This window comes from Patella vulgata, chromosome 2 (assembly GCF_932274485.2).
Source record: "Patella vulgata chromosome 2, xgPatVulg1.2, whole genome shotgun sequence".
Classification (NCBI taxonomy): Eukaryota; Metazoa; Mollusca; class Gastropoda; family Patellidae; genus Patella; species Patella vulgata.
Genome location: NC_065880.2, coordinates 44,834,778 through 44,851,851, shown reverse-complemented (window position 1 = coordinate 44,851,851; position 17,074 = coordinate 44,834,778). Strand labels below are relative to the sequence as shown.

The 17,074-nt window shown below is 36.6% G+C and overlaps 1 protein-coding gene across 2 annotated transcripts in view; it reads right to left on the bottom strand.

Annotated features, from left to right (window-relative positions):
• LOC126811572 (RYamide receptor) overlaps nt 1-17,074 on the bottom strand; it is a 265,432-nt gene that overhangs the window by 13,515 nt on the left and 234,843 nt on the right. The window contains exons 1-2 of one of the 2 annotated variants that reach the window (XM_050537265.1): nt 9,935-10,175; nt 86-1,266 (exon numbers count right to left, since the gene is read on the bottom strand). In XM_050537265.1, the coding sequence (XP_050393222.1) occupies nt 86-817 (732 nt within the window). In that variant the 5' untranslated portion in view covers nt 818-1,266; nt 9,935-10,175. Of the gene's footprint in view, nt 1-85; nt 1,267-9,934; nt 10,176-17,074 lie in introns of those variants that run through there. The other variant, XM_050537264.1, reaches the window with a different exon arrangement.

The following is a 17,074-nucleotide window of genomic DNA, read 5'->3' as shown; positions in this document are numbered from 1 at the left end:
AAAGAGGCGTGTACCAATTCAAACACAGCAATGATTGTTCTGGGATAGAATTGTGTTCTTGTTTATTAAAGACATTTTTAATTACCTTTCGTCTTGGATCAAACTCTTTTCCATCAATTTCGCCACGTGCTCTGTAACCCATGTCTTTCATCCAGACTACATGAACTATTCTAGCATAAGTGTAAATGAGTACACTTAAAGGTAAGAAATACTGGAGAACCATTATAGTGGTGCTATATCCAACTTGGCCAGCTTCAGTTGGCCAAACCTCATAGCAATAGCATTTGGTGCTATTACCTTCTGCAAAGTTCACAGTTTTTGATGTGATGGCAGTTGGAAGTGGCGTTATGAATGCCAATAACCAACAAAAAGCGATTACCATTAGACATTTTCGTTTAGGTAATCGAGGTCTGTATGGGTGTAAAATAGCAATATATCTCTCAAGGCTAATGGCTAAGAGTGTATAAGCATTCTGGAACACTATAGCCACTTGTAAATAAGTTATTATAGGACACAAAGCTTCACCAAATGGCCAGTAATTTAGTAAAACATTAGCGACAAACGTTAATGGGATACAAACCACAGCCATAAGAATATCACCGGCTGCCAAGCTAGTGATAAAATAATTCGTCACGGTCCTCATACGCCGTTGAGATAAAACCAAGTAGCAAACCGCACTGTTTCCGCAAACGGATACAATAGAAACCGTGGTATAGGCGGTAATAATTATGGCCTGCCATGTGACTGAAACGGAACTATCCACACCACTCTTCTGCTCAACAGACATATTTTTTTCTCCTTCAATTTTATACTCCATAATTGAAAACCATTAAAGTATAATACATAATTTAGCTATCATTTTTAGAGATGCAAAACGTTTTGCAGAATATAGCCATTCCTCTATTGTAAGTGAGATATTAATACTCATGTGAAAGTTATAATAGTTGCAAACCTTTCTTAGATTCCATTAAAGTTAAAACTAGAGATAGTAGTGCCGCCGTTTCCATAAAGACACATTTTATGAAGTTCAATTAAATTAAATAATAACGCTAGGTAGTTTGTTTCACTGTACACTCTTGTCATTGTAAACTAATGAGGTGGAATCAACTGTTTTGAAAACGTAGGTGGCTTTTAAATTATATGTAGACTCAGTTGTATTGATTGGTGCTAAGGCTAAATGCTTCTGTATGGATTAATCCCAACCAAAGACACCACCGTCTTCTTTGTTGAGGCTTTAAAGCATTTCGTTGATAAACCACAGCAAACCTGCAAAATAAAATTACTGTTAATCGATTTGTATATTATAACATAAAACAAAATAAACCTTTTAGTGCACAAAATTGGTCTATTATTAACATGTTTTAATAAAAGCGAAAACTATTTTTTGTCATAGTTTTGATCAGCTATATGGAATATAAATACATGAATAAATGGAATTGAGTTTAAGTTGCTAATTTCTTCTCCAACCAGGCTAATGTAGACAGGGGAATATAACTGATGAATTAAAGCTAAATTATATTTTATTTTTTCTTAAAATTTTGAGAAATGAAGTTTAACATTAAATTTTACTTTTCTGCACCAACAGATCTATTTAAGACAGGTAAGCGCTACGCAATGCATTGTGCTGTAGAGGACAATTTTGCCAGGACATCCGAGCTATGGTCAAAATATTTCGATTTCCAGCTACAATTGGATCTTAGTGTACACATGAACTCTGTTTTTAGTCACATCCGATGGACTAGACGGGTTTCCTTGCCAGCCCCCTGTGTTCTGCGCCTATGACAAGAGGAAGTCACTTCATGGCTTGGAAATCCCAAGGGACTTTCTTGGTCAACTGCATGATCGGGCACGGGATCTACGGGACAGTGAGTTAATGTGATACTCACCGAGTCACTGTGTCCCATCTATACTTAAAATAAATATATGCACACAAGGACATGCACCGGAATCTAAATACACAACGGAAGTTGTGAACAACACTAATATAGTTTAAGTAGTTTCTGGTATTCTACAGATATAGTAATATCCCGGCTTGTATACGAAATCCGGCTGTACTTGGAGCTGGTGTAGCACCATGGGCTTCTGTCAGACGTGGAGAGCGGGCCGTCAAACCGGTCGCCACATCCTACGTTTGACCCATGCATCTTATCTTACTACCGTGTGATCGTCTATAATTTGTATCTGGTTGTCTTTGCTTCCCCTTCACGCTGTATATTTACTTTTTACTGTTTTCTTAAGACGTTGGTCTTACCAGGAATAACAATGCAACAGTTCGTTTTACATTTTATATATCACAGCCGGATACATGGATACAAGTATAGTATAGATTACAATACTAAAGTCATTCTCAAATACTAGCCAGCCAGACTCGCTGGGGCGAGTTTGCTGATAGAAATTGCTACATCTTTTCCCTTCTGGAATCATGCTGTTGTGTGGCGAATTCTCACAAGTATGATAGTTTTGTAGCTTTGGGTTTTGGACCTTCAATTATCTAATTGGTCAAATATGATGTAAATATGTAAAGAGATTGCTTAAACACGCCAAATGATGCAATCGTAATTTTCATATCACATGTTATACATAATATTCTTATTCCCACAGAACCAGCTAATGTTTACCAAATTATTTTTTAAGTAACAATATGCCACTCATTCGATAACTTCATTTAAGTGCATATATGTGAATCTAATAACTTGTCAAAGATATCAATTAATGAAATATAATGCCATCATTTTTCTTTATTCCTTGTCTATAAATTTGAAAACAATGTCGCAACGACAACATTTCTACAATGGGGGAGATAGTTTGGACGACAAGAAATGAATAAAATGGTGTTTTAATAACACGTCGGCGCCAACCGGGGTATATTCCACCAAACAAAATCAAATTACACAATAAATAAAAACCAATAAACACAATGTTGGCAAATATTGTTATGGGCAAGGTAAAGTGACATTATCTTGTTGCAAACTAGTCTCGACACCAACAAGGCTCAACATATTATTTTCCAACACAATATAGTGGCCCTTGGATTCAAAAGACCAAAATAAACTAAATTACTTATAATACACGTTAATGTCCGAACGTCTTACGTCCTTGACCTTCTGCTAGTATCAATGAGCAAAGTGTTAATTTTAATTACAAATTTTTATATATTGAATTTAAACAACTGTCGAATAAGAATAATTCATATCGGATTACAAATGGGGTGTCAATTACGTGACTTGATAATATTAAAAAATGAATTATATTATTCACGAACTTATTGTCGTAATCAGCACTTCCGTTGAGTGGCAATTCGACACAGAAAGGTAAATAAAGATGCAGTAAATATTTTTTTTACTTAAATCGCAATTATCGATAAATCAGGTGTTGAATCGTAATATTATAGACTATTGTCCATCATTTGCAAGAACTGTCACATCTTTTAATGCCAACATTATTCATATGGAGCGTTCTATAAATTGGTGAAAACAGAACTGTTGGTAAATGTTGTTTCAACCTCTTAACTAGTGGACATTTCGTGTCACCGATGTATTTCTTCGAACAGGAACACGTGATTTGGTACACACAGCCCTTGGGTTGTTTACCTATTGAGGATTCCGTCTTTCCATAGGTACCAAGGATATCTTTTATGGTTTTACCAGTTTTGAAGTAGACTTTGATACCAGCTTCTTTGGGGATCCTTTTTTATCTTGTAAGAGATATTTCCTTGAAATGGTGCTGAAATGGCTATCGGGAGATCTTATTTAGGGGGTCGGGCATTATTTCTGTTGTTAATGGTTGGGTAATATAGGTATGTTGTTATTTTCAAGTACCGTAACGGTATCAAAATATGAATCCCTGATAGAATTTTCAATTTTGTTCGTAGGAAACGCTTACGTTCACTTTCGTGCATTTTGGCGGCGGTGTAATGACACAAATAATAGCAGACTCATGGTGATAGTAGAATTTGAAACAATAATATCCAATTATGCATGCTTGTATACTTTGCATGCCGTATGAAGCGACATTAAAAAAAATTCTTTCATTGGAGACAATCATCCATGGTGGTCTACGATTTAGATTATGTGCATGGAGCTCCGGTATGGCTGCTTGTAATTACTTCCGATGTGTTAATATTTAAGATATAAAGTGTGTCATTACGTTAAAGGTGTTAATGACAGTGAAACGACTTATAAGGAGAGATTTGTTGACAGAGCACGACGATGCAAAACAAAATACTTGTAAGAGATGTCAAATCAGGTGTCACTAAAGAGATAATGGATGAACAATGCTGTTATCGGATATTGATTATGCAAAGCCTATTTAAAGATTAGTTTCACCACCGCTCAAGATATCTTTGAAGGTATCCAGCGAAGCAGATTACTGATAGGGACAACACATCTACTTGATTATAAACATAACTCCAGTGTTACTATTTATATAACTAGAACAGTGTTTGCCAAAGCTAACCCGTAAAATTCATTACCTTGTTTTCGAGGTAGAATAAATAAATTATTTATTTAAGAGTTTCTCAGTTCAAGTGAGCCACAAATATTAAACGTATATATCCTGGCTATTTCAGTCAATGTTAAGAATTCCAGTGAAGTATAGAACCTAAACGTGTCTTTATAAAATACAAAATGTTATGGAACTGATCTTTTTGTTAACCTCTGAAATCTATAGCTAATTTTAGATCACGGATAGACGTCCGATTTTCTGCTTGAATGGTTGCATAGTGTTATAAACCATAGCTTGAAAGTAAACACAATTATGTATTTTTTACGACTCATGTATTATGTATTGACTGTATTGAAAAGATATATTAAAAATATCTTAAAACTATCTTATCTCCCTCTTTGCTTGAGGGGTGGGGACGATAGGGTATGTCAATTGAGTCAGGTGGTGTGGTTTCGACCCCAAGGAGTATGGTCTCCTGTTCAATCTCATGGGTTTTCTCCGCCCCCACTCTCCAATGTTAATGACGCCTACGCACAAGTGAATTATTAAAGTACATTGTTCATATGTTAGGCCCTAAATGACCTAGATTGTGTAGAGATAGCACCTGCAATTTAAGATTGGTTAGTATGTATTTTCCAGATTTATAGTTGAGGAATGAAACGCAAGTCGTGAATCACGCAATTCAACATAAATTTGTGCAGTTTAGAATACATGCTATTTCGTTGTCGTTAAAACCGCTAACATCTGGAAAATGCGCGACCTTTAACACTTGAGCAACATGTGCTCACATTAGACACTAGTAAAATCAATGGTTATTCAAATTAGTCACTATTTTAAATTGGTATTCGATAAATGTCTCATGACTAAGCATAATTAATTTGTATTCGACAAAGATATCAACAATGTTAATCTGAAGCGTATTGTTTATTCAAGAGAAGGCTTTAGTGAATTTATTTTTGTAGATAAAGATGTTTGTAACCTGTTCCTGACAGCATATTGTACAATAAATATTTCAGACAGGTCATTAACAAGTTGCCTATTAATAAAAAACAGAATATTAATGAAACGCTTGGTTATACCCAGGAGTATAAATGTGGAGACTAAAAGATCTGGTTAGTATTTGGATATTTCAAACTTCTTCGAAGACAATACTATCTTGGGTGGTTGAATGGTTAGCGTGCGCGCGCTGTATCATAAAGTCTGTCATAGAGTCGACTGGCGTGGTTTCGAATCCCTGGTTGTACGTGGCAAGGGGTAGGGTCGCCTGTCCAACCTCGTGGGTTTTCTCCGGGTCCTCCGGTTTCCTCCCACTGTTAAAGACCCCCACGCGCAAGCGAATTATGTAAATAAAATTAAACCATGTTAGTCCCGAAATGACCTAGTTTGTGTCGAGTGGACGTTAAACCCCATTTCTCTCTCTCTCTCTCTCAATTTTGAGGTTTGGACAATTTCAGGTCCTATTTTAAGGTTTTATTGACGAAGCACGGTTTACAAAATTTGGTGTGACGGAACCTTCTGAAGTAGTGACCATATTGGTCATGACTAAAATAAATGTACAAATTCTCTCTAGAAGTGGAGCGCTTCCACAGTTATCATCACACTTATACTGTTATAACTAAATAATTGACAGATTTATATTATAGTTGAGCTGCACCGCTTTATGCGGTAATGGTGGTGGTGCATCACTTGGGTCACCAAATGCTTTATTTTTTTGCATTTGCATGCAAAACATGAAACCTAGGTACCAGAAAGCCAACGTGAAACAATTGGTTACCATGTATGATCATAATGATTATTTGTGGTGAACTATTCCAGCTTCTTAATACAATCTTCAAATCCACAAGTACACACTCAGATTCACTTGTTAAAGGATAAACAACAATTTTTTAAAACAGCCATTCCAGATTTGCAAAGCACGGAATTTGTATCCGTGTCTGTAGGCGCACTAAAATAGACCATGGGACGATTATAACGATAATTTTTAGAGAAAGAGAGAGATGGGTTTAGCACCCACCCAACACACACTAGGTCATTTTGGGACTAACAGATGATAAAATAATTTCAGCAGAAGTGCAAAAATTTGAATATTTACATTTATTACCGTTCTAAAAAAATGCCTAATTCAGTTTTATAACGATAAACATTCCCTTGAGATAATAAGACCAGGGGTGAGCTTGCACTCCCTTTATTGTAACTACCTGATTATTCATTATTATTTTTCTTTTTGTTCGTATTTACAACTATTTTTAAATCGATTGTAAATAGCTAAGTGAACTGATTTTACGTAAATATTATTTCACATTGATTAATCTATCCCGCTCTTCGACTCTTTTTGAAGGATGTTGCTAAATAAAACATTTAACAATGTAATCATGAATTAAATAATAAAAAGTGTGATATTTCCTTAAACAACAAGCCTGCTAGTAAATATATTTGATTCTACAATAAAAAGTTTGCTCTGTCCTGAAGACAAATAAAAACTCTGCCAATAAAATATTAAGTACTAAAATTAAAAGTTTGTTCTCTCCTCAAGAAAAAAAGCCTACTAATAAATATATTAACGGGCGATTTGTATACCTCGAAATTTTGATTGACGAGTTTCCCAATTTACACAATGGCTTGTATTCGTTCGGATTAACCGGTGCTCTCTCGAGAAGACAAACACTGGCAGGGATATTGATGAAGTGGTCGACGTATTGGAAACTAATTATCGTAGAAAATCGGAGAAAGTGAACATCTTTCCCCAGTAAAGACTTCTGTCAATCATCGTTATCGGGTGTGAAGCTTTATATTGGGTGATTTACTTACATAAAGATGTAATTTTCTAAATTAGATACTAATGCGATTAAGACTTGGTTATTCTGGTTATTCTAGTACAGACATCACATAATAGATACAGGTTTCCAGAATAATGTGCCACCAATGCCACGACAATAGAAGTAATACATATTAAAAGACGTCTTAACACTTTACCTTTTGTCTGGAGAAAGTCACAAGGCAGCGGATTATTGGCTAATCGGTTATATAAACACATACTGATCTAGGGAGTTGGATGGCCGAATGGTTAGCACGTCCGCTCTATCATAAAGCCTGTCATTAAGTCAACCGGCGTGGTTTCGAATCCTCGGTTGTACGTGACAAGGAGTAGGGTCGCCTGTCCAACCTCGTGGGTTTTCTCCGGGTCCTCCGGTTTCCTCCCACTGCTAAAGACCCCTACGAGCAAGCGAATTATTGAAATAAAATAAAACCATGTAAGTCCCGAAATGACCTAGTTTGTGTCGAGTGGGCGTTAAACCACATCTCTCTCTCTCTCATACTGATCTAGACTTTTAAAAGCCCAAAATATCTCAACATTTCACTTCAAAATAATTAGATTCCAGCAAAGCACTACAAATATCCACATGATACCACTTCCTCAATGGATATATTGATAGCTCCATCAACTATACAATTTGGTTAATTGTGATTTATATATCGATACATTGTTACTTTGTACCACTGATTCGAGATACGTATTTCGGTGTTCCTATCGGATCGACAGTACACGTATAATGTATATCCATGGTCGTAGCTTCTTTATAAAGTCTAAATTTACATAACCGCAACTTAAAGTATACAGAGACCATACGAAAAAAAAATGCTATTTACAATATAGACAACACCTGATATAACACCATGTGCTGTTTTGTGATCTAAGATTTAAAGTAACATCAATCTTAAAATATCTTACATCCCGAATTTCTAACATGGATGTCTACGTTTACAATAATTTCGTATGGGCTACATATATATATAGCTAGATGTAAAAGATGTGGACTAACGTTAGAGACACTTAGTTTTTGCGATTTGTTTCCCTATATCCGAAAAATGCACACAGTCATCCGGATCAAATCGTATTATAGGCTTTTCATGTAAGGTAATGGACAATTTATAAAACCATTGAGGGCTACAATATTACATTAAACTACAGATTGTAAACGCCCATATAATAATTGTTGTCTCAAAACCAGAATGAGAGTTAAAGATAAAATACAATCTGATTAAAATACACATTCTATTTCGTTTCGTTTTTTATAGTTCAAAATTTCGTTTTACTTATCTTTACTACTCTAGGATCTGGAATAGTTGTTATATAGCCCTTGTTTTGGTTGATGTAAGGGATTAGCCAATGAAACATTCTGTTACGGCGAGTTCTTGGCGTGGGTATTTCACTAGAAACATCAACGCTGATTGGTTAATCAATTGTGTGACGTCTAGGGTCAAAAGCCGTTTGTACGAACCCTGACGTGACCTTCCACTACAACACGTTCGCTCGGTGAGTACGGCGCTTGCCAAGAAAATTCACAAAACCAAAATGAGAGTTAATTATTAACGGGACTACGTTCGCTCTGAGGGTACAGTGCTGGCCGAGAACATTCCTCGGAATGTTCAAGCCTTGTGAATAGCACGTGAAACACAGGTCCAGGTGGCGAGCACGTCAACGAATTCGATGAAGTATATGGGAAACGCAGTTGTCTGGGCAAAATTTCTCTCATAGCACACGGCATGGTATATGTCCACTTTCGTTTTCATTAGCCAAGTTGGTGCATTTCCCTTATTTTAATTAGTATTCCTTTCAGCGATCACTACCGATAAATAAAATAACACATTACAATTTGGCACACTGTGACAATGATTCACTAAAATAGATTTATATGTCATATTGATGCAAATGTCTAGTATTATCGCCGATCAATTATTGATATACAAGAGTTTCTAGTAGAAAAAGAAGACTTTTTGATCTTTAGTTAAGTGATCTTTAGATAGGTTAACGGAATACAAGATAATGTAATCCGTCTCTTAGAATAATCAGACAACTTTAAAAGTGGGTATAGAAAACCTTGTTACATACATTGCTGATGGACAAATTGATATTTCCTCCTTTATTGTACGGTTACCAAGACGACCCAGTTGATTTTCTTTTTATTTACGACATAGTCTCTTTTTTCATCATTAAACGTACTAATTATATTTAATAACGACCGTCAATATAAAATACAACGTAACTTAAAATTCACGTATACATACATAACACACCCTACTTTAAGTTTGTTGCCCAGTTGTATGTGACAACATTCAACATAACAGAACGTGTATTCACAAAGTGTTTCTTTTTTTTAGTGATATGCTACATCCATGCAATCCGGTCTCTCATTACAATTTCACCAAACATGCTTGTTTCATTAGTTTTTTCACACCGTTTCGCATGGGGAAGGCAATACCATTAACAGAACTCAAGAACTATCGGTTTCCAATTCATTTTCATATTGTTTTAACGGCCATTGAAAAATAATAAATTTACAAACCTAATGATCTGACACGAAAATATTTCTCAAGGGATTTTAAAAAAAAGGTGGAACAAATGCTGAATGCTTAAAATGATTGAGTTTCTCGACGTTTAAGTTATTAATACTACATCCCCAGTGTTTAGTCAAAATGAAAATTCGCTTACCTCTCGTTTGGTGTTCCAGTAAATTTGACAGGCGAACCATATTTGAATAAGGAAGAATGAAAGGTATATGAATTTTACATCAACTGTGGCCCCGAGTATGTTAATTAGTTTTATCCTCTTCATTAATTATTAAAATAATTTTGTCACTCCATCAGTTATTCAGGAGGTTTAATTCAATACTGTATACACACAATGCGGTCAGTTGGTGAAGCTAGTTCAAGTAAACAGTTACACAACGTGTCTATCAGAAACACAGAATTACACAAAATATGTCGGCGTGTTTCGTCAAGTGACCCGCAAAGAATTTTGACATATGCAGACTGATATTTTCAGACATAAGTATTCGCTTGTATCAATACGATTCAAGGACACTTTATACGTGTGCCCTCTAAATTCAAAGTAGAAGTCTTTTTAAATCCACCGCCATGTATATTCTGTTGATTTAGTACACATGATTGGTGCAATAATAGGCTATGCTTACCACAGATTGTTAAATACTCCTGGCTTATCATAAGGAATCCACGAGAAAACTGTTTTAATTTTACGGATTTCCATTAATCTTATGTCTTTATGAAATCAACTGGGGTGATAATTTCATTTCATGTTTTATCTTTCTTTATCTATACATTAGTTTATAGAGCTGTGCTCATAATGAGAAATTTACTCGAGAGAATGGCGTTGGACAATAATGCGATAAAACACATTGTTGGGGTTTCTCCAAGTGCTGGTACTTACAGGACATACTAATCAGCAGACAATCCTTTACGTGGCATAAAATGTCGTAAAGGTGAAATTCTTGAAAATAACAAATACGCCTACCCGAGTTCAAATATTTGAAAAGAAATTGCCAAGAACTTGACCTTATCAAAAATGTTTACAATAGTTTAATGACATATTGAATTTCGATTTGAACAATTAATGTAAGTTTTGAAGCTCTAATGATCGTCGATAATATTGAGGCACTATATTATATGCTGAAATTATTAACGTGTACTACATGAAGGAAAAGCGATAAGTGCTGTAACAATGCTTTTCTGCCAAGCAACGCAACTTCTGTGCGCTGTGTCAGTTACATCCCAATAGTAATCTTAGACGGGGTCGATAGGTGAAGAACCGGAATCTCAACTAGAATGTCCTGAATCCTAATCTCGGGGGAGCCATGGTGGTAAAGTGAGTAAGACGCTGGCTCGCTAGCCTGGAAGTTACGGGTTCGCTCCTGCTTTTTGGCCAAGAAAGATCACTGGGATTTGCCGACGTGGATGGGACAAAAAACGAGGGCCCCGTGTACACATTGACGTGCACGTAAAAGATCCCTTGCAGTTGCAATTCGATATAAGAGTAGGCCTTATGGTGCCGCTGTCCGGGCAAAATTTCCCTCATAGCACACTGTAGGACGTTAAATACTATTCCATTTTTTTCTAATCCCGGCGTGGTCTGGGTAGAACATCGGGATATTTCAAACCCGGTTTCCACTTATGGATCTGACAACGAAATTGTGTCTAGTCGTTTCGATGGGACGCAATCCCGAGCTCCAAAAGCGACATTTCAGGAAGGGACGCAATTCTCTGAACCAATTCTCTAAAATATCTAAACTATTGTGCCTCGTAGAACTTGATGTCGGAAAACCTGCGTATTAGATCCGCAAATAACCATATGGCACTGTGACATAGGGCTAGCTTATTGTCGGGTGATTAACACATAACAATAGGCTGGGCCTACACTGGATTGGGTGGGCCAGACGTCAGACAAGATAGCAAACTTAGGAATATAAATATACTGAGCGCCATGGAAAACGCATCACTTAGTTTTTCGTATAACAAAATGATCCTGTAAACATATCTTATTTATTTTGCTTCTTATTGTGAACAATATTCAAATGGGAACACATCAATAACAACACATTTGTACACTTATGGATGTTTAATCTGTAATCAACGGTACAAAGTCAGAGGGGTCAAAACAAAAGTACGACACATATGTCAGTAGCGCGTGTGTCCTCCATGGGCTTTTACGCACGCTGTGCAGCGACGTCGAATGGAATTTACCAATGTTTGAAAGAAGGCCTGGGGCAAATTGTTCCATTCTTGGACAAGAGCAGCTTCTAAAGCAGCAATGGTGTGCATCTGTGGTCTCCGATACAGACGGCCCGGTGATGAAATGTGAAGCCTCCCCACACCATTACACTTCCCCTACCCCATCGATTCGTTTCGAAGACGCAGCAGTCTGCAAGACGTTCCCCAAGACGTCTCCACACACGTTGACGGCCATCAGCGTGATAAAGATGAAAGCGACTCTCATCACTGAAGAGCACACTTTGCCAGTCTACTCTTCTCCGTGTCTGGTGTCCTTGAGTCCATACCAAACGCCGCTGACGGTGACGATTCCTGCGGATAGCTCCAACATAAGGTCGTCGTGCACGGGGTCCTACTTCTCTTAGACGACGTCTTACGGTGTTGGCGCTTACTGGTCCTTGTCTTCCGACGACTGCTGCACCTGTTCGAGTCGCTGGGCGGAATCTGTCACGCAGATGAGTGGCCCGGATGTAGCGGTCTTGAGCCTGGGTTGTAACGCGTTGTGGACCAGGACGTTGACGGTCACGTGTTGATCCAGTAACTCGAACACGTTTCTCCAACCTTACAATAGTGGACTGATGACAATTGAAGTGTCTGGCAATAGCACGTGTAGACATACCAGCCCTGGACATTCCCATGGCTTCATTCCGTTGATTTTCAGTAAGTCTCGGCATCTCTAGCTCGATTCCTTCACACGTCCAACAACAAATTACGACAGATTGACGTTTCACAGTTCATGTACTGCACATTAAGTTGAAAACATGCTTTTAAAGGGCTCACACACAATGCTGCACGTGAATATTGGGTTTTTCATTTGCATCTCGTGCAATTGTTTTTTGTGCACACGGGCCGATATTTTTTGCGTTTGGGAGCATTGTGTGAAACAATAGTTCATAGTATTGCATAATATTATACATACAAAACCACCTAGTAATAAAATATTTGGGAAAAAAAGTGATGCGTTTTCCATGGCGCTCAGTATATATTTCCCAGACACATAACTCAGTAGTAACGACTACACATTTCAAATGACCATAGCGTTAAGTTATATTAAACATACATTATGCAAGAGCTAAATCTTCCTATTGCAGGTATTTCTGTAGGCCTGAAATGTTATTAAATTAATTAACGTATCCAGGCCATAATCAACTATCGATGGCGTCGGATTTCCCCGATATTAAATAGATTAGAACAGTTCGGCCATATTTTGATTTAAGCTAAAAATGGAGGAGAGAGACTTAGCTTCGAACAAACAGTACGGTGGTTGAAATTATTGCACACGTCTTGTCAAACCTTCAAAGACTAATATCTACGCTCGCAATAGAGTAATTTGAATGAAATTTTCAAATTATTCATTTTACATTATATAATTTCTAACTATCATGGCAAGAATGGCTAGCCCTTTATCTAAATCTTATATAATGTATCTTTAAAATGTCGGATTAGAATAGTTATATATTTAACTCAATTCCGTTCGCGTATGGTCTAAACCTGCAGTTCCTTTCCCAATACAGAACAAAGGCATTGAACACAACTTTTGATAGCACGCTTTAGCACACAACAATACCATATTTTTACGTTGTACTATGACACTCTATCTGACAAAAATACCAGAGATGTGGTGTGGTACCCTGAAACAAATATTTCTAATCAAATATTTATCAAAGTTTCGCGAGTAAGATATTGTTTCCTATTCATGTCCCCATTGCTGCCTAAATGGATTAAAAAAGTACCAGGATTGTTTTGACGCCAATTATAGAGTATTATGTAATATAAGCTGGTTGTATCTTTTGATTGTTCTATATTGATGTTTGTGGTCTTAACAAAAGAAATTCAATACATGCGCCACAAAATGTGATGCCCTATCATTTTCATAACATTTTCTGTGTATACCACGCGTGCTTATATAGTCTTATAAATAAGTAGGGGATATTCAGAAACAATACAAAACTGCGGAAATGCACTGCTGTTTTTATTGGAGGTAACCAGTGCATGTTAATAACAGGACAATTGCCTACACATGAACATAAACAGTTTATATGGGTGGCTTATCTGACGGCCCCATTTCACTCGCAAATAGATACACCGTCAAAAGTGAAAATGGACGTTTTTGATTTTTGTCTTAATAATGAGTAATTGCTCCACCAATCCTCAGACATTCAGCAATTCGCCATGGCATGCTCCTAATCAACCGTCCAATCACGATTTGGGTCAATCTCACCCACTCCTCTTGCAGTGCCACGGGCAATTCTTGTAGTGTTGTCCGTTGACGTCGACGAACACGTCTCCCGATCAAATTAAACGTAACACTAAAGCAAAGATACGCTAAACAGTAAAGCTTATGCAAGAACCGATAGGAATGCTAACATGGATAGATTAACCAGCTCGCGGCAGTTTTCATCAACCCTTTCTTGAAGTGTCAAATTTGACAATGAACCCCTTCCACGTGTATGGCGCTATTGCGTGTCGCATGTGCAGCTCAGTGTTTCTGTTGGGGCGATAAGTTCTGTGAACATACTCTCAAAGCATGTCAAGTGTAAAAAAAAAATAAAACCAAGTACGAACAATCCAAACCATTAGACGAAATTCGAAGTCCTAAAAAAAACGGTATAGGCAAAATAGTGTAATAAGGCAAAATAGTGTAATCAGCATATGGCCTGTTCACCGTGTACAAAATACACGACAAACAGTGGTAACAGGTGTCCGAAAGAGTAAGCTTACCCTGCCTGGCGCCACACCCGCCATAGCTGCATCCAAACTATTAGGCGAAATCTCGGTAAAATAGCGTGATTGGCCAATGGACTATCGGTATGCAAAATGCACGTGATGAGAAGTGTTAACGATGTAGTAGACAGACATTATCAGGGAGATAGTATACGCGTCAATTAAATATATCTAGAATAATAGCAGAGAGAGGCATGTTATATTTACCATTCAAGTCAATATGACGGCCATAAAACTTTTTAAAGGTTTTAATAAGTTTAGTTCGCAAGTATCCCTGTAGTTGAAGCTTAGATGACAAATGCCTCGATCTACTTAAAAAATCAGAATAAAATGAACAAGCTCTCGCGTAACGAATTAGTTGAGACACAAACACTCCATAAGCTGGTGATATTGGAATGTTACTACTAATAAATGGAATGTTAACAATCGGAAAGTCAAAGTCATCACGTTTATCGTACAATTTAACACTAAATTTATGGCAATTGTCAAAATCGAGACGCAGATCCAAGTAGGAAACGTAATTGTCACTGTCAGTAGTGTTTTTAATTTCGAGCTCATCAGGATATATGAATTCTACATAATCACTAAATTTTGGATTATTCAGTGACAGAACATCATCGATATATCGATAAATGAAATTAAAATATCTGACTAATCGTTTATTTGATTTGACGAGTGCCTGTATGTAATCGGCTTCGTAGGAATAGAGAAACAAATCAGCAAGCAAAGGTGCACAGTTGGTGCCCATGGGGATACCTACCACTTGCTGATAAATTTCCCCTCCAAATTCAACAGAGATATTATCAATTTAAAAATCCAACATCTGAATTATCTTGTTGGCGGTGAATTTATTTTTGGAATTACTTTTTATCATATCACAACCTGCATATAGGTATTTGCATTTCAATATCCCCTACTTTTTTTGAAGAGTATATAAAGAAATAAGAAAATAAATAGTTATCTAAAGAACAAAAACAACAAATATGATGATTTGTGTTTACCGTTGTCTTTAGCTAATTCTTGGAAATGCAAAATTCTAGGGAATAGTACGAGGCTTATTACTGACGTCAGAGACTGGGGAATCCTAGTAGCCGAACACTCACTCCATAGTATTGTGACCTGTGTATTTCCCGGAATAGAGTTGGTTTATTTGTAGATCAAACAATGACGGGCACGACATATCTGCAGCAAGACGATACACTGTTCGATTATACATTGACCGATGTTCTGGACTAATCTTCTATCGGGCTGTATTTAAGAATAGTTAGTTAGCGTGGTTAGATCTTCATTACAGCCATTGGTCCGTTTTGTATCACGACAAATACATGCCACATTATCAGTTATGTATCTTTAGGTTTTCAATATCCGGAAAAAAACAGTGAGACAAGTACACAAAATGATTAAAGATTTTGATATTTTCAGCAGATAAAAGGTGAATGCGTTTTCCGGCGTGCCGTAAGCGTCCACCGTCATATAAAACTCGGACCCCAAACTTCAATTTCAGGGAAATCCTGGTGTTTTAATTTGTTAAGAAAGCTGGCCATGCACTATCTAGTTAATAGTGATTTGATAACAAAAGAATTTCCCAGATACATACTAGAAGTATAATGAAGATGATTAAAACATATATACGTAATACATTGTCAAAGGAAGTGAACGTTACTGCTGTTCTTTTTTATGAGAGCGTGGGACTATTATGTTTATTATCGGAGCGCCCGGCAAAAGCACTAACTTTTTTTCGAGAGATAACTGAAAAAAAGTAATTGCAAATTAACCATCATTGTAAACAAATTAAACAGCCTTAAAACATTAATATAAACCTAAATTGATTCCATTCCGTAACTTTGCAAGTGAAATTCCCTTGTTAATATACTGTTCAAATCAAGTCAATGATTACCAAACCGTCTCGAAAGTTAACAGATACATAAAAATAATCATTGATTGATTGTAAGGCCTTCGTATGAAAATAAGTTTCTTTAGTTCAAAATACATCAAATACTTTCGACAAGATAGCATATATTGGTCAGAAAACGCGCTTCCATATTGATTTACGGTATATACGCTATCATATATATATATATATATATATATATATATATATTATAGACACGGCGGGCTTAACATTTATCATAATAAAATCTATACACTGTACGTGCTTGTTATATAATACCTGAATACACCCACAAGTTAATCTATCACTTGTTCAGGCGAAGAATAACACAATAAAATTTCTTTAAAGGGGGTTGTAAATTGTACGGACAATAGCTGTTTTGTTCTGTGATTAGTGTCATTCCCGATTAATATAATATACTTCAAACTGATTTCTTTTGTTCCATAGTATATG